The sequence below is a fragment of the Schistocerca americana genome, chromosome 6 (genome assembly GCF_021461395.2).
Source record: "Schistocerca americana isolate TAMUIC-IGC-003095 chromosome 6, iqSchAmer2.1, whole genome shotgun sequence".
NCBI lineage: Eukaryota > Metazoa > Arthropoda > Insecta > Orthoptera > Acrididae > Schistocerca > Schistocerca americana.
Window position 1 is genome coordinate 178,758,313 of NC_060124.1, and position 19,818 is coordinate 178,778,130.

Consider the following 19,818-nt stretch of genomic DNA (forward strand, 5'->3'; position numbering starts at 1 on the left):
ACGGTAACTTTTTGGGTAAAAGCAAAAGTCAGGGCCGCAATAACATTTGTTTATTGCGATCGGTTTCGGCTTATACTAAAGCCATCCTCAGAATACACAGTGAACGATCGTGGTATCACGTGAGAAATAGGGGAGCCGCCAGCACCATCCAAAGAAGGCAAAAAAATTTGAGGGTGGCTTTAACATAAGCCGAAACCGGTCATACAAAACAAATATTAATCCAGTCTCTTGTCTGTAACCAAAGTATAGCACCAGATCGCTGCGCTCCACGGACATCGTTGTCTAAATTTATGGAAACTTTCTGCTTGTCACTTATCATTGCCTAATAGACATTTCAAATGTTTCGGGTGCCTCTTGTGAGCAGCTCCAGAACTTAAATCTGTGGCACCCTTGTACAGAGGACTGTTAAATTTCCCTCAAAGAGCACGCATCAGCGCTGTGCGGTAACGTGGTGTTTCGTGTGCCCACAGGCCGCTTCAGCATGTTCGACCACGGCGCCGAAGAGAACCAGAGGGTGTACGGCAGCGCACAGCCCCCGGAGTATCCCTTGCACAGGGTGGCGGCGCACACCGCCGTCTTCTACGGGGACAGCGACCCCTTCACTACCGCCGAGGTGAGCTCCTCAACAGCTGTAGGACTGCGTGAGGGAGGTGACTGTACCTCTAAATAACTCGAAAACTCTTATACTCTTTTCACCAACTGCGACATAGTCACGTATACAAACATTGATCCAATATTGTCAAATGTTTTTTATTCCAGTCTTTGATCTCAATATCAATTCTTTAGACGATGACCGGTTTCAGTCCGTAATGACAATCCTCAGATCTTTTTTACACCATGTCCTAAAGTAACAAGGCCATTATGGCTCTTGTTCCGTGCCACGTTACCGAACATTGCCGACTGTAAAATATACACTATATGATAAAAAAAGTGTTCGGACGGCATCATGTAATAAGTAATTGACCACTAGAGATCTCGTAAGGCGGAACCACGCGTTTCTCCAGAGAAACAGCAACAACAGATGGGCCGGTTAAAAGAGCTCACTTACTTAGGGAGCTCACTGTAGTCTGATTAAAATTACTTGCAGAATGAAATTTTCACTCTGCAGGAGAGTATGCGCTGACAGGAAACTCCGTATCAGATTAAAACTGTGTGCCGGATGGAGACTCGAAGTCGGGACCTTTGCCGGGCAAGTGCTCCACCATCTGCGCTACACAAACACGACGCGCTATCACTCCTCACAGCATCAGTTGGTGCAGCACTTGTCCGGGAAAGGCAAAGGTCCCGAGCTCACTTCTCGGTCCGGCAAACAGTTTTAATCTGCCAGGAAGTTTCTTACTTGCTAGTTGACACTTCACGGGTTGGAGCTGGATTCTTCCAACCAGAGCGAACGTTTCACCGTTTTCGAATTGCCACAACACGTGATGAGTTCACATCCAGTTCCTTGTTCCGCTTTCTTTTCTTGATGTGTTTGGGTCCCGAATTCTGGGTCTGATCTTTTTATTTTGCGATTCATCAGACATGATAATCATACCAAAAACAAAACATACACACAACGATCGGAACGAAATACGCATATTTCATATACAGCATTGGCCAAACACTACTGGATCCTTTCGCTCAAGATGCGATACAGCGTCACATATTCAATTATTATCATCACAGAGACCGGCCTACAGCAGATAAACTTCATACGACACTGCATGAGGCTGAACTTTTCAAGGCAGCAAATCTTTGTCGAGAAGTTCTGTAGAGGGATAAATAAAACGTTGTTACGGCAAGTAGAGGTGTAGCCCGTGGTGCGTAAGTTACAGTCCTGACGCGCAGAAAGTCGTGGATTCGATCTCCACAGGAAATAATTCTTTAAATTTTTTATCCTTTGTCACGTCATTGTCATTATTCCACTTCACATCGCTTTACAACTTTACGCCAAGATATTTAATCCAGCATCTACATCTACATATATACTCCGCTAGCCACCAAGCGGTGTGTGGCGGAGGGCACAATTCGCGCCAAAGTCATATTTCCCCCCACTGTTCCACTCGTGGATCGCGCGGGGGAAAAACGATTGTCTGAACGCCTCAGTACGAGCTCTAATTTCCCTTACCTTTGAATGGTGATCATTGGGCGATTTTAAAGTTGGCGATAATAGTATATGCTCTACATCCTCGGCGAAGATCGGATTTTGGAATTTAGTGAGCAGCCCCTTCCGTTTAGCGCGTAGTCTATCTGCAAATGTGTCCCACTTCATACTTTATATGAGGTTTGTAACGCTCTCGCGATGGCTAAATGTACCAGTCACGAATCTTACCGCTCTTCTTTGGACCTTTTCAATCTCTTGAATCAGACCAAACTGGTAAGGGGCCCATACAGACGAACAATACTCTCATACTGGGCGAACTAACGTATTTTAAGGAATTTCCTTTGTTGAAGGACTGCATCGCTTCAGGATTCTATCAATAAACCGCAATGTAAATTTCGCCTTGCCGTTACTTGTGTAATCTGGTCATTCGATTTCAGATCGTTTCGAATTCTCACACCCAGATACTAGACGGATGTTACCTTTTCCAAAAACTGGGCATTTATTTTGTACTCTTACATTAATGGGGATTTTCGCCTTGTTATACGCAGTAGGTTACACTTACTAATATTGACAGATAACTGCCAGTCATTACAGCACGCATCTGTTTTCTGCAAATCCTCATTGATTTGTTCACAGCTTTCGTGTGATACTACTTTGCTGTAGACTACAGCATCATCGGAAAACAGTCTAATGCCTCCGTCAATACCACCAACCAGATCGTTTATGTAAATCGTAGAAAGCAGTGGACCTATTACGCTGCCCTGGGGCACACCTGAAGTTACGCTTGTTTCTGTTGAAGTCATCCCATTCAGGACGACACACTGCTCTCTGTCTGTTAGAAAACTTTCTATCTAACCGCGTATGTCATCGGATAAACAGGAAGCGCGCACTTTTTGGAGCAAGCGACAGTGCGGAACTGAGTCGAACGCCTTTCGAAAGTCGAGAAATATGGCATCAACCTGAGAGCCGGCATCTAGATCGTGTTGTACATCATGCACTAAGAGGGCCAGCTGTGTCTCGCCGGACCGCTGTTTCCTAAAACCGTGCTGGTTACTGCAGATGAGCTTCTCAGAGTCTAGAAAGGTCATTATGTCTGAACACAAAATATGTTCCATGATTCTACAACAAATCGATGTCAGTGAAATTGACCGGTGCATCCGATTTTCTACCCTTTTTATATATTCCTATGACGTGGGCCTTCTTCCAGTCCCATGGAACTTTCCGCTGTTCCAATGATTTCTCATAGATGATTGATAAGAATGTTGCTCTATTTGTAGCATAGCCAACATATAATCTTACGGGATACCGTCTGGGCCAGATGCCTTCCTGGCGTCTAAGGATCTTAACTGTTTTACAATCCCAGATACACTAAACACTATGTCAGCCATTCGATAATTGAAAGAAGTAATGATGCTGCAGTCTTCCACCGTAAACGAGTTTTTGAAAGCTAGGTTTATAATTTCGGCCTTCTGTTTATCATCATCCGTTACATTACCCGTACTGTCAGCAAGAGAAGGTACTGAATTACTTGTTGCATTCATAATTTTACGTACGACCATAAGTTTTTGGGGTTATTTTTAGAATCTGCAGATAAAATATTGCTTTCAAATTCGTTAAAAGAATCTCTCATTGACCTTTTGACACCTGCTTCCATTTCACATAATTTCTGTTTGTTAGCGGGGCAGTGACTACGTTTAAAACGACTGTGCATTGTGTCAAGCAGCCCACTACTAACGCCGTAGGGGGTGACGCGTAACATTACATGATAGTTTATCTTACTCATTCCCATTAACTAAACTTTTTCTACATTTAGAACGATCTGCCATTCATCGCATCAACTATAGATTGTGTCTGTCATCCAGTAAAGTCCTACCGTGAATTAGCGACGACACTTCCCTATACAACACAGCATCACTAGCAATCACAAACAGCTGTCCACCCTGTCCGTCGCATCATTTATGTGTACAGAAAATAACAGCAGTCCTGTCACACTCCCATGGAACATTCCTGACGATACCCTCATCGCTGATGAACACTCGCCGCCGAGGACAAATCCCTGGTATTATTCCTTAAAAAGTCTTCGAGCGCCTCACATATCTGTGAACTTATTCCATATACTCGGATCTTCGTCAACGGTCTGTACTGGGCCACCGTGTCAAACACATTCCGAAAATCTGCGAATACGCAGTCATTCTTAAACAGGCCGTAGAGGCGTCACTGGCTACCACGGACCAGCTTATCTTTTTTTTACGTACTTACATAATGCTCCTGATACGATTCAGTTAACAGATGTCGTAAACCTGTTCTACAACCGGAGCATTCCTTACAACTTAACAAAAAAAACTGAAACATTTATTCCAACAAATACATCCTGGCGAAAATTGGTGCCAGAATAATTAGTTGTATAGCAGTTAATAGTGACAGTTGTCAAAGTGACTGTATAAGCACGCTACTGTTTAATGTACTCGTGGACATGGTCATAGAGAAGGTATAGGTTCAAATGGTTCAAATGGCTCTGAGCACTATGGGACTCAACTGCTGAGGTCATTAGTACCCTAGAACTTAGAACTAGTTAAACCTAACTAACCTAAGGACATCACAAACATCCATGCCCGAGGCAGGATTCGAACCTGCGACCATAGCGGTCTTGCGGTTCCAGACTGCAGCGCCTTCAACCGCACGGCCACTTTGGCCGGCGAAGGTATAGGCTATCAGTGTTTATAGAATGGGGAACAAAGAAATAAAAACCGTTTGTTATGCTGACGATGCAGTTCTGCCAGAGAATAGTGAAGATAACCTCCATAAACTTGTACATTAATTTGACGTGGCAGCCAGACTCTTAATATGCGCATATCCACTCAAAAAACCGAATGTACGATTATTTATTTGGAGCCAATTAGACGCAAATTGGAAGCGGATAGGAAAATTATTCAGCGGGTAATGACATTTAAATGCCTTAGTATCGAACTGCCCAACTGTGGAAATGTTGCAAATGATGCTAGAAAAGAAGCAGCAAAAGTGGCGTGCCAGGGTCTTAAATGATACAATTTGTGAAAATACACTCCTGGAAATGGAAAAAAGAACACATTGACACCGGTGTGTCAGACCCACCATACTTGCTCTGGACACTGCGAGAGGGCTGTACAAGCAATGATCACACGCACGGCACAGCGGACACACCAGGAACCGCGGTGTTGGCCGTCGAATGGCGCTAGCTGCGCAGCATTTGTGCACCGCCGCCGTCAGTGTCAGCCAGTTTGCCGTGGCATACGGAGCTCCATCGCAGTCTTTAACACTGGTAGCATGCCGCGACAGCGTGGACGTGAACCGTATGTGCAGTTGACGGACTTTGAGCGAGGGCATATAGTGGGCATGCGGGAGGCCGGGTGGACGTACCGCCGCATTGCTCAACACGTGGGGCGTGAGGTCTCCACAGTACATCGATGTTGTCGCCAGTGGTCGGCGGAAGGTGCACGTGCCCGTCGACCTGGGACCGGACCGCAGCGACGCACGGATGCACGCCAAGACCGTAGGATCCTACGCAGTGCCGTAGGGGACCGCACCGCCACTTCCCAGCAAATTAGGGACACTGTTGCTCCTGGGGTATCGGCGAGGACCATTCGCAACCGTCTCCATGAAGCTCGGCTACGGTCCCGCACACCGTTAGGCCGTCTTCCGCTCACGCCCCAACATCGTGCAGCCCGCCTCCAGTGGTGTCGCGACAGGCGTGAATGGAGGGACGAATGGAGACGTGTCGTCTTCAGCGATGAGAGTCGCTTCTGCCTTGGTGCCAATGATGGTCGTATGCGTGTTTGGCGCCGTGCAGGTGAGCGCCACAATCAGGACTGCATACGACCGAGGCACACAGGGCCAACACCCGGCATCATGGTGTGGGGAGCGATCTCCTACGCTGGCCGTACACCACTGGTGATCGTCGAGGGGACACTGAATAGTGCACGGTACATCCAAACCGTCATCGAACCCATCGTTCTACCATTCCTAGACCGGCAAGGGAACTTGCTGTTCCAACAGGACAACGCACGTCCGCATGTATCCCGTGCCACCCAACGTGCTCTAGAAGGTGTAAGTCAACTACCCTGGCCAGCAAGATCTCCGGATCTGTCCCCCATTGAGCATGTTTGGGACTGGATGAAGCGTCGTCTCACGCGGTCTGCACGTCCAGCACGAACGCTGGTCGAACTGAGGCGCCAGGTGGAAATGGCATGGCAAGCCGTTCCACAGGACTACATCCAGCATCTCTACGATCGTCTCCATGGGAGAATAGCAGCCTGCATTGCTGCGAAAGGTGGATATACACTGTACTAGTGCCGACATTGTGCATGCTCTGTTGCCTGTGTCTATGTGCCTGTGGTTCTGTCAGTGTGATCATGTGATGTATCTGACCCCAGGAATGTGTCAATAAAGTTTCCCCTTCCTGGGACAATGAATTCACGGTGTTCTTATTTCAATTTCCAGGAGTGTACATTGGGAAAGATGCAAAGGCAAGAACGTACGCAACAACAGTGATACCAGTTATGACTTACACAACTGAGACAAGACCCAAAACATCAAAAACTATAAGATTTTTAGAAATGACGCTAATGAAAATACTGCGAAGGATTGTAGGAAAGACACTGACAGATAGAGAGGGAAGTGAAAGCGTTAGAAAAGGATGTAAAATTTTCTCCATAAATGAGTGGGTGCATAAGAGAAAACCTGAACGAAACAAACACGTAGAGTGAATTGTTACACTGAAGATTATGAAAATCGTAGGAAATAAATTACTAGCAGGTAAAAGAAATATAGGCCGTCCAAGGAAAAGATGGAGTGACAAACTCAGCGCACGTAAGGGGTACTGAAGAATACAGGCTAAGAAGAACAAATATTTGGGAAGATATTTACTGTTGTGTACTGGGATACGTAGCTATACGCCTGGACACAGGTCATAGTCCTTCGGCCGGCGTCGCAGATATCAACCGTCCGTATGCCAACAGCACTTCTCTGTGACCCGTTGCTTTACAGATTGTCCGTTTCCCGATTGCTTAAATAAATATCGTGTGATTCCCAGACTTGTCATATTCTTTTGATTTGATGCTTGAGTGTCAGTTTCACACTTTATTTAATCAATAAGATGATCATTTGTCCCCACTAGGTTTCTGTGGTACCAATTCCAGACAATTACCCCCTCCCCCCTCCGGCTCACCCCACCACCATCCCACCCTCACTAACTCCAGACTGTGGACTATGAACAGTGTCCATGAACAAACTGTCACCAGAGAGGATTTGTTCATGTGCTGGCTCTCCACAGTTTCTACCCACAATCGATCCAACAACTGTGGTGTTACCGTGCTGATAGGTTTAGTAAGTTCTTGAAGATTGCTTATTTTACTGGCATAAACACGTTCATTCACGTAACACGTAAACGAAATAACTGATTGATGTGGTGTCTAGAGAAACCCGCCAGGGTAGCCGAGAGCGCTGACGCGCTGCTCCCTGGACTCGGGTAGTCACGCCAGCCCCGGATCGAATCCGTCCAACGGATTGACGACGACAGCCGGTGTGTCGGCCAGCCTGGATGTGGTTCTTAGGCGGTTTTCCACATCCTCCTAGGTGAATTCTGGGCTGGTCCGCACGTCCCGCCTCAGTTATTCGACTTGCAGTCATTTGAACCCCATTCACACTATTTCACGATTCGCACTAGACGCAGACAGCTGGGGTACTCTTCTTCCATCCCGGGGGGTATGGGGTGGCGGTAGGAAGGGCATCCGGCCACCCTTTAAAATTAACCATGCCAATTCCGTACTTAATCCTGCCGATCCTGCGCACAATGCGGGATAAAGGCAGTAGCAAAAGAAAGTAAGAAAGAAAGAAAGAAAGAAAGAAAGTGGTGTCTAGAGAAATAGTACACAGAGCAGGGATTCGTCTGGCGCGAACCACTTTCATAGGAAAGTTTTTAGTGCTGTGGTTTTCTTTACTGCGAAATAAGTGATACGGTGCTTAGTTGACGCATCACTCCGCACCACATATCAATCTGGTGACAATTTTGTAGGTGTTCTCGATATCACGTTGATGTTCTACTGCTCATTTTAGAGAATTATGGTTGTCAACAAGTGTCACTTGTAACACAGTGTATTTTCTTTCGCCCAGGAAACACTGGGGTTTATCTGTTGGCAGCCGCCTCTGTATTATATGCTTTGTTTGGAATGAAGAAATAAATGGGAGAACAGCACGAAATAAAATAAAATAAAAGCATTTTGTACGAAACCATCGACACGTTTAAAATCGCTAATCATATAAGCATCTCACTAACTACTCTTTTCAGATATACAGTTAGTTGTGTATTATTCCCAGGCAAAATGCAATTTGCGACCACGACAGGTTTTGAAGCATTAAATACAAGAGAAGGTTGCAAAACCGAGAGAATCTATTAACTAATGTTCGACAGAAATAGTGATTTACAATGGTGATCAGCATCGTGGACCACAAAACATCGCCGGTTGACAAAATACGTAGAAAGATAATAACTTCTTGACAGTGGTGATACCGCTTATGCTCTTGCTTTAATGCGTTTTAGGTAAGGGTGCGGAAAATTATTCCCCATTTCGTAAATTACATCAGCGACCTCTCGCAGCCACTGAGGTGAGAAACGCAGATGAAACAACCGTTTATGTTGCGGTTTCCACTCGCGGTGTTGGCAAATGAGAAAAACGCGGAATTTTAATTACTGCAGTGTTATAAAAATACTGCATTTTTCGCTTCTCCGTGTTTAACGCGCTTGCAAATTACCGTCGTTTGCGGTTTTCTGTTTACTGAATTGTAGCGTTAACGGGTTCGACCAGACACACTGCGAAAGCGAGCAAGTTGCAGTCGAAAAGGCTTTGCTAAACAAGGCTCTCGCTACACGGAAAGCGGTATTTGCTCACATCACATAACACTGCAGCATTCTATGCAGCTAAGTTCAAAATAAATACGTAATACTTGTTGTCAGTCTTATTAATTTACACTCCTCATACTCAAATTTCATTATTTTACGTCGAAGGGTGCTTTCAGGACCGACTATGTAGTCCGTAATGCAGGTCTCGTCGGCTGATCGATGATTAATTTTACTATTGACTCTAGCATTTTGTGCTCTTTTCCGATATTTCCTTCGTTCTCATTTCTATAACGTTGGTCATCGTCCTTTGTCAAAGTGACTGACACCCACGGTTGGGGGAAGATTATACAGCTCAACTAAAAATCTCTGCATTCGAACAGAAAGTGGCCAGTCAAGAACCGAGGTATGAGTTTAGAGTTTTAGAACAACTGGTATTCAGTGCATAAATAGCAGTTGTTGTGATTGTATCAACAGGACTACCAGTCAGGAAACGCGTGGGGCCGGATTTTCAGTCTAAAGGAAATTTTATGGGTGTTGTTTTAGGATTTACTCTTAGGGGAACACTCTTCCAATCACGAGCGTTTCAGAGCGCTTCTCCCTTCAGCTTTTGCAGTCTGGAACAAACTTCTGACACAAAAGTAGATATTCAGTTCACTGCAAAACATTTTCTTGAAACGTGGATAAAAAATTCAGACGTATGTGTACAATGGACATCCAATGTGCACGGGCGCACGATGACATGAACTGAAACTATTTTCTAGAATTTTTGGTCTCACAAGTGTTTAAACGTTCACGAATTTTCGGACGAGCGATACTCATCCATTCTCCAGTGACGACAATAGCCGAAGAGTATTCGTCCGAAAGCTCGTGGATAATAAACCACAAGACGCAACTGAAGCGTTCCTCGTCCATTGTCAGGTGTCAGCTTGACAGTAGCCGAGGGGTACTGGTCTGGAAGCTCATAGATAATAAGCCACTTGACTCAGCTGGAAGCTCGAGGTAATTTTATTAGCTTCAGGTCTGGTATAATGTCGCAGAGAGACTACGTAAAACTGAACTCCAACAGTCTTTCATTCTTTTGATCATTCTCTGTCAACTGGCCCATTTTCAGCCGCTGTCTAAGGCGTCAGAGGAGAGCAACGCTGGACAATAGGAACGCATACTTGAGCAGCTCTCACAGGATTGTTCTCCCCCAACCTCCAAGGATCACTGATCGACCCCACCACAGACTGAAAATTTGTCGCTCATACGGCAGTAAGACTAACCAGTATGCCTTACCTTTATGTATTAGGGATGACCCTCCGGCTGTATTTGTGGCACTTGCTTTTATTGCTGCAGATTTCAATATGATACATTACAATACGAATAATGACTTTGCCCTCACTAGCGCACTTTACGTTTCAACTACTTTGGTTGGTTGTTACGTTTCTGTTTCGTGATTTATTCGGGTACCACCCCGTGTAAGTGACACGTTATGCGTTGTTCCACCTGAACTGTTTGTGTCAGTGACACAAGAGAACTACAGCACCCCTCCTATTGTTAATATAGCTCAGTTTGGGTGTACCCCCTATTGAATAATACCAAATGCATCGACCTACAATATGCGCTTTCATTGTTCTTGGCTGTTAGTACATCTATCTAAACTGCCTGATTTTAGTGAAATAAATATTAATATTTTGTAGTATACGCACTGTCCACAGCTCTTGTCTTTTGTCAAGGTCTTAACACTTTGATGGTCACACGTAATTATGAAACATGGAATTGTTTTAGTTAAACTGCATAAATGTATCATAAATTTAAAAAAAAACAGCTATAATAGTTTGCTACACCAAATACAATAATGACAAAGATCTGTTTAATGTAATCAGGGTCATGAAGATGGCGTAATGGAAAATTGAAAGCGATTGCAAATAAAACAAGAAACATAAATGCAGCTGAAGGTATCATCCCTACTACATAAACGTATAGTGATAACTGACGTCCTTGGTATATAAAAATGTAGCAACAGCTCTGATCCCCACTACATGAAGATATAGTAACAGTTGTCGTCCTCCCTACATAAAGATGCAGAAACATTTACCACTACTACACATAATGATATAATAACAGCTGTCATCCCATGATCCACCAGACGGTGGATATTAGTTTTTATTTATTGCAGTCATAAAACAAGTGTGTCCAAAGAAGATCGTATAATACATCAATACATTTAAAATTCTCTAGATAGTGGCATATATTTTTTTAAAAATTTGTGATGCAATATTAAGATATCAAATTACACACAAAATCTTAGTAATAAGCGTTTATGTAGAGAAAAGTAAATAGTTAGTAAGAAATAACACGAAAGTAAGTAATTAAATAATCAAAAGAGATGATGCTACTTTTTATGTAAATTTCTTCAGGTTACTACCGTTTGTGGTTACCTAGCTACATCTTCGGGTTTTGCCTATGCTGCGTAGGAAAATAGCCTACCTTTCAGCCATCTGTAATTAATTGTCCAGTTATACTAGATTTGTCTGCGTGGTTACCTTCCGCAGTACAATAACCACGGAAGATGATTTACAAATAAAAACGAAATGCGTCTATTGTAATTCTCTTTAATTAAACTGCAGTAAACTCAAGACGGAAAACCATTAATAACAGAATTGTCCGGTTGTTTAGCGACTCGGAAAAAAACCTCAAATTATCTGGATTATCATTATTAATAACTAGTTTATTGATATTAGAAATGAATTAAAACTAAGTTACTATTGAATATGCTATTGTTAACAGATCCCACACAATACTCCACTGATCACGCAGTGTTTTTCTCTTCCTAAGAATCATCATTCGCGTCTTCCCTCCCACTCATTTCCTCTCTTCTGTTGCCACTTCTCACACCCATATTTGTGTTTCCAATAGTGGTTCTGAACTCGTTTAGTTCTTTTCCAGATATATTGTTCTTGACTATGTTCTATAACTGGAATGTGTCAGCATTCCTAATTAGGTACACTATTTAGTGCACTTTGAGATTTGTCGATGACATTGCAATTTTGGCAGAGGCAGTAAAGGACTTGGAAGAGAAGTTGAACGGAATGGACAGAATCTTGAAAGGAGGATATAATGTGAACATCAACAAAAGCAAAACGAGGATAATGGAATGTAGTAGAATTAAATCAGGTGATGCTGAGGCAATTAGATTAGGAAATGAGACACTTAAAGTACAAGATGAGTTTTGCCATTTGGGAAGCAAAATAACTGATGATGGTAGAAGTAGGGTGGATACAAAACGTAGACTGGCAATGACAAGAAAAGTGTTTCTGACGAAGAGAAATTTGTTAACGTCAAGCATAGGTGTAAGTGTCAGGAAGTCCTTTATAAAAGTATTTGTATGGAGTGTAGCAATGTATGGAAGTGAAACATGGACGATAAATAGTTTAGACAAGAAGTGGTTAGAAGCTTTTGAAACGTGGTGCTACAGATGAATGCTGACGATTAGATGGGTAGATCACGTAACTAATGAGGAGGTACTGAATAGAATTGGGGAGAAGAGAAATTTGTGGTACAACCTGACTAAAAGGAGGGATCGGTTGGTAGGACACGTTCTGAGGACACTGGAGGGAAGCGTGTGGGGTAAAAGTCGTAGAGGGAGATTAAGGTATTAATACAGCGAGCAGATTCAGAAGGATGTATTTTGCAGTAGTTACTCTGAGATGAAGAAGCTTGCACAGGAGAGAGTAGCACGGAGAGCTGCTTCAAACCAGTCTTCAGACTGAAGACCACAATGACAACATTAGCTTTGAGGGGGTCCATGTCTTCTAGCAGCCACTTGGAGAGGGCATGTGAACACCACACTCTCAAAGGATCCTAAATCACCAGACTCATACAATGCTGACGCTGTCTTTCAAGTACTGTGTAAATAGCGGGGATAATGGCCTTGTCCTGTCATAAAGTGAAGCATACCTCCATTGAAGCCGATATAATTCATCTTTAGTCTCTCACTCTTATGTTCCGAAACAGACTACATACCCGACGTCCTGCAATTTGTGCTCTAATCCCGCTGCCATTCATCAAGTACCCAGTCCCGAAGATCTAACTTATTAGTTATTCTGGAACCCGTAATTTATTGTACTTTATCTGCGGTTTGCCGCCGCAATGAATATTCTGCAGCAAGATGTCGTACAGTGATGTCAGCGGGACTTGTTCCCAGAATGACGAGAAGGGCCTCTGTCGGTACAGCACCTTATGCTCCCGACTTCCGTAGTAGAGACGTCTTAGTTTGACTCTTAGTCTTGATGGACATATTCGATTGACCAATATGCTGTGGACTCTTTAGGAAAAGTATCTATGAGATATTAGTGATAGTAAAAGAAATATCCTGTTTCCAAGCTGTTTCCGAATTTCCGTGAATTTAAAGCAGAGGGCATCGCATATTTAGGAGAAACATTATCAAGCTCTTACACATGTATTACACTACACCTTCATATTATGCAAATGACACCTTGTTTTCTTAGACCAGCACCCTTAATGTTTTTGGTGTCACCTTTTGAAAAAACAAAACAAGTGCTGATGATTATTGTAACAAGAACCACCTGAAGCCAAACCCACACCAAACTCAGATTTTGCGTTTTCCACCTACGAAACAGACAGACAGGAATAAATCTGAAAGCGATTTGAGAAGGCATCGATCTGGAACATTGTTTCACATCCAAATATCTTGGTGTTAGAGTAGACAGATCACTTACTTTCAGGTGGCACTGCCCTAATATCAGACAAAAGTTGTCAGCTCCAAACATCATCCGGAAACTTGGTGGTAATTCGGGTGCCCAGTCCCAGGTGATCCGTTCTTCTGCTAAGGCACACTGTTTCTCGGCTGGTGAATATGCTTCCTCAGTGTGGAATAAATCCACCCACACGAAAGATGAACATGTAGTCCTTGAGGAAACGGCAAGGCTAATTACTGGTTGTCTGCAACCAACTCCTATTGATAAATTGTAGATTACGGGCTGTCTCTCCTCCTGATGTACATCGGTAAGTCACCGCAAATGCGGAAAGAAATAAAGTCGAAGAAAGAGTGATACTCTCGTTTCGTGGACGTAAGCCACCAAGAACTAGGTCTAGTTTCAAAAAGGAGTTTTTACAGTCAACATCTTCACTAAATACATCAGCCAAGAAAACCAGACAAAAGGGACTGTGATCTCTATGGAGGGTAAAGCCAGCAGGAAGCTTACCAGACGAACACCACCGGGACCAGACCACATAGAGATCGCAGAATAGGCAACGACCGTACGTTGGCAAATCTAAGGACAAGGTCATGAAATGGGAATAATGGCATCTGACAACAGTCTACGAACTTGTACAAGCACAGGCGGCGAAACATCTCCGTAAATGTTTATGTTGCCCTGTTTCTTGTAAAGAGGAATCGTCAAAGACACAAGAAAATGCTACAGCAGTTCGTCGCTTATGGACAAAGACTGTTTGATTTTAGTTTTTTGTAATTATATTCCTTCTATTTCTTTGCCCCATACTGTCTTTTGTGTATGATCCTGAGTCGAGTTAATAAACCACACTCCCACCCCCCAATCTTATAAATAAAGGACCTAGAGGTGCCTTACCCCCACTGTAATTTATCTGCTGGTACCAATTCATGCCTTTATCAATATCATTACGGACTCTTTCGCGACAGAGTCCTTGAATAAAAAGTTCTCAGTTTACTTTTTACTTGACACTTCAAATTCCAATACAATCCCAGGCGATGCTGGAAAGAGAGTGCAGACATAACAATCTACAGACCTCAGAAGGGTCAACTCCGTGTTGTCTTCATTACGTGATCCAGCCACTCGGATGCCATGCTTTAGACATGTGAGCCACGCCAGTTGCACGACGGTTAGATCTAACCCTTGATGATAATGATGGGGACAATTATCAAAAGTTCAGGATTTTATCCGACTTCGACACGGCAAGTAAATGGAGAGCTTCCTTCCATTATTTTGAACAGGACTGCTCTTTGGCAACTGTTAGAGACAAGTGAATGAATCCAAACAGTCTACCAGTTGCAATAAAAGGTGGTTATATTCAACTTCTGAGCGTGGTTTCGACGCATGTGAACCCATCTTCTTCAGAAATACTTGTAACCTGCAGACAATGTAAAAGCAATAACTACAAACTCGGAAACTCACATATATAATAAAACAAGTCCAAGAGAATAAAAACTAGTATTTACTAAAATTTCACATTGGAAAAACGGTAAATAATGAAGTGATCCTATGCTGTCAGCGCACATCATTGTGTACATTGTTAAATATGTTGACCCCTATGACCAGTGGTTGTCAGTATACATTCTTTGTGTGTACGTGTTCGTTTCTCCCCTTTCGTATTTTCTGAAGGCACTATTTTACCCACTCTCGTTACTGCATATTTTTTACTGTACGATGACTCATACACTAATGTCCTTTATCGTCACATACGTTTATCACAGCATGTTCACACACTAACTTTATTACTGCGCATAATATAATGTACTTGTGGTCTTAAAAGTGTTTTAATGAAAGTTAGCATATTTTACTTTAGAATAGCATCCTTTGGCATCCTTTATTTATCACTATTCCCTCATTAACTCCCCCCCCCCTCCCACTGTAAATGCATTTCCACTTACTGGCCATTTATGCCGCGGGCGTTGTTCCATCTCGACATACCCACCACCTGCCTGGTTTTCCTGGTGTTCGCGCTCTCCACTCCCTGTCAATCGGCGTACGGCTCATAACATAATCTGACATTTTATTTGATTGGTTTTATTTTTGTATTTTAACATTTTAATTATTCTTACTTGACAAGCCCTGACCACAAGGGCCAGAATATTTTTTAATGTATACAATGATATATGCTGACACTATGTTTTCATTGGACGAATGCCAATTTGCTTCGTTATTTGGTGTTTTGCAGATGTGAAATTTTAATAAGTACTAGTTTTTATTCATTTGGTTATATTTAATGATATATGTGATGTTACGACTCCTATGTGATGATTTAGTCTCTGCATGACGCCTGAGTTTGACAAGCACACTATGTGATCGGAAGTATTCTGACACCTGCCTCAAATTACTCACAGTTCGTAGCGGCCTCCATCGGTAATACTGGAATTCAGTATGGCCTTGATCACAGCTTCCAGCAGGCATACCTTCAATCAGGTGCTGGAAGGTTTCTTGAGGTATGGCAACCCACTCTTCACGGAGTGCTCCACTGAGGAGAGGTATCGATGTCTGTCGGTGAGGCCTGGCACGAAGTCGGCGTTCCAAAACATCCCAGAGATGTTCTATAGGATTCAGGTCAGGACTCTGTGCAGGCCAGTTCATTACAGGGATGTTGCTGTCGTGTAACCACTCCGCCGCAGGCCGTGCATTATAAACACTTTCTCGATCGCCATCCCCGAATTTGCTCTTCAGCAGCGGGAAGGAAGAAGGTGTCTAAAACATCAGTGTAAGCCTGTGTTGCCATAGTGCCACGCAGAAAAACAAGGGGTGCAAGCCCCCTCCATGAAAAACACGACCACACCATAACACCACCGCCTCCGAATTTTACTGTTGGCGCTACATACGCTGACAGATGACGTTCGCCAGGCATTATCCACACCCACACCCTGTCATCGGATCGCCACATTGCGTACCGTGATTCGTCACTCCACGCAACGTTTTTCCACTGTTCAATCGTCCAATGTTTACGCTCCTTACACCGTGCGAGGCGTCGTTTGGCATTTACCCGGGTGATGTGTGGCTTATGAGCAACTTGCAGTGGATCTTGATGCAATTTGGAATTCCTGTGTGATGGTCTACATATATGTCTGGCTATTACACATTACGAACCTCTTCACCTGTCTTCAGTCTGGAACCGCGCGACCGCTACGGTCGCAGTTTCGAATCCTGCCTCGGGCATGGATGTCTGTGATGTCCTTAGGTTAGTTAGGTTTAAGTAGTTCTAAGTTCTAGGGTACTGATGACCTGAGATGTTAAGTCCCATAGTGCTCAGAGCCATTTGAATCTTCACCTGTCGACGGCCTGCGTCAGACAACAGACGAGGTCGGCCTGTAGGTTTATGTGCTGTACGTGTCCCTTCTCGTTTCCACTTCACTATCACATCGGAAACAGTGGACCTAGGGATGTTTAGGAGTGTGGAAATCTCGCTACAAGTGACACCCAATCACCTAGCCACGTTCGAAGTCCGTGTGTCTAAATGACCACTGAGGTCGCTGATATGGAGTCCCTGGCAGTAGATGGCAGCACAATGCACCTAATATGAAAAACGTGTGTTTTTCGGGGGGTGCCGATACTTTTGATCACATAGTGTATGTTTCCGAGTTTTTAGTTTTTGCTGTTACATTGTCTTTAGGTTACAAGAATTTCTGATGAAAATGGGTTTACATCTGTCGAAAGCATACAAGGCTGCTTGCATTCATTTACTAATTTCTTACACACCTGTACCAAGTTTGGTTAAAATTACTCTACGCTTTACTGAGCTAAGCTGGAACATACGTACACAATCACAGACACATTTACACTGATACACCTGTTTTTATATATGTAAGTTTTCGATCAGAATTTCTCTGAACTGCTCGTTTTCCCTGTTCCCAGGATATGCGATGGTTGGCGAGTCGGCTTCCGAAGCTGATGGGCAGCTACCAGATACCAGCCAAGTCGTTCAGCCACCTCAGCTTTCTGTGGTCCACAGACGTCGTCGATGCCCTCTACGACCCGCTGATCAACTTCCTTAATTACGTCCTCGACCATAACTGCTGCTGAAGTCACCGCACTAACGCCCCGTTATAGGGCACGCGCACGCCATTTACCCTCAAGGGAAGCCAGTGTTGCTGAATGAAATCTCATCTACGAACTTACCGACCGCGCGCAATATGTTGGTTTACTTTGTACGCCTAGAGATGAATATTTAAAGCAACATCTTCCAATGAATGTCAGCAAGCCTGTTACGTGAAAGCGTGTTTATTTTCTAAAATGAACTGACCGTCCTTTATTTCGTTTTCCTTTCTTTTTTCTTCTTTCTTTTTTAACGGAAATTATCTTTCTAGAAGTTTCTGTAAATTCAGCTGTTTCTGCTTTCCCGTGATCCATTATTTATTGCTGCAAAAAAAATATTGTTACTGCACTAAGCAGAGGAAGCACTAGAAGCAAATTATTTACAAAAATTCCTAGTCTGTTTTCCTAGATTTTTACTCGTATTCAGGTATTTCTTGCTGTGGAAGTTCACATTCAGTCCAACAAGGAATCGTCAGCATAACTGCGTTGCACGAGTGACTGTGAAGGAAGCAGAGACAGAAAAGAGTAGGGACTGGTACATAGTTCTGAAAATGGTGAGTCTCCTGGGAATATGCAACAGTTTAATAGGTATCCGTTTTCAGAAGCAAATATAATGATGCGGATTCTGTTCTAACGTACTGTGATTTCTGCGAATCTTGATCTCATTAACGTGTTCGGTAATCAGACCTTCCAATTACTGAATTTCACTCTTTCGTATGTCTAAACTGTCGCATATTATTAATTATTTTGTGGCATTGACTACTGAAGACATCCGTGATGTCATAGCGAGGAAGGGAGGCAGGAATTGTTTATTTCATTGTTCATTTCTAGTAATTAAATGTAATCAGCTTTCCCCGAACGGTAACATAACTCGAGGCTGATTGTTACTTCCAGTTTAGTAATTTGTAATGGATCGGAAAAGTTAGAGATCTAAAATTTAGGTACCTGGATTGAAGAATCCGTGGAACAATGACGGTAGCACCACTGATTTTGTAGCAGACTATGGACAGAATCAAAAACTAAAATCGTGTATCAACGTACATACCGTGTACCAGTGTACAAAGTAAGAAACATCTACGGTCTATTAACGCGGTAAATGTAGCTAGCCGTGTGTTTGGAGCCAAGTTATTCGTAGATTAATCCGAGGGCATATTATAAAGCAATAAGTTTCATCAGTTCCGTTAATTTAAGTACGGTATAAACCAAAGATTGTAAAACAGTGGTATAAGCGAAGGATGGAGGGATGAGTTACAAATCCTGATAAACAAACCAAATTCGAGTATATCAGCTGAAAAGCGCTGTAGGTCTAAAGGAATAATGAGGAGCGAACTTTCCCCTACTACTCACTGCTAAGATATTGCGCAAAATTTTGTGGAAGGATCGGATATATTATATCGATGCTCGGTGACATCGACTTGTGAGCTGGAAAAAAAATCATGCACTGCGGTATACATTGAGTCGAATGGACAATCGAGCAAACGTATTTGTTTAATAAACGGAAGTCACTTTCGCATTTTTGTCAGAATGCTGTTGGATTCAGTGTCATTGATCTCACTCATGCTACTTACACGCGTATCCAAAGCATCCTCACAATATAATTTAAGAACTATATTATTCAGCATATGTTGTTTGTTGTTTAATACTGCGATGTATAGCAAGTTATTTTCTATGAAAATAAACACGTTTATAAAAATTTTGTTCCTTTATTTGATTTTTGGGGCCTATAGCCGCATTCTCAGGTGTACATGTTGCCTTTTGTCATTAAAAACATCATCGTAGAAGGAAGGGACCCTAGCTTTGTTGACGAAACGACATTATCCGTCAAGTGATTCAGTGCGTTTCGCGAATAACGCCGAGTAATGATGTTTTTAATTATAAAAAGCAGCATGTACACCTGAGGATGCGGCTATAGGCTATGAAACTGGTCGTGTCCAATTAAAGAGTTTTATGCACCCGTAAGCGGTGCTCTTTTTGCAATATGTGTTACCACAGCAGCGGATGCCCAGAACACAGAGTTGTTTGTATTAGTTACGAAACTAACACGAGCATACGTCACAAAATGTATTTTTCAATGTGAT

The 19,818-nt window shown here is 43.1% G+C and overlaps 1 protein-coding gene across 1 annotated transcript in view; it reads left to right on the top strand.

Moving 5' to 3' along the window:
- LOC124620034 (lipase 3-like) overlaps positions 1–19,353 on the top strand; it is a 410,637-nt gene extending 391,284 nt beyond the window's left edge. Inside the window, exons 9-10 of the mRNA XM_047146699.1 lie at positions 471–613; positions 17,561–19,353. Coding sequence (XP_047002655.1) covers positions 471–613; positions 17,561–17,728 — 311 coding nt within the window. The 3' untranslated portion in view covers positions 17,729–19,353. The remainder of the gene's footprint in view (positions 1–470; positions 614–17,560) is intronic.
- Positions 19,354–19,818: the final 465 nt, after the last annotated feature.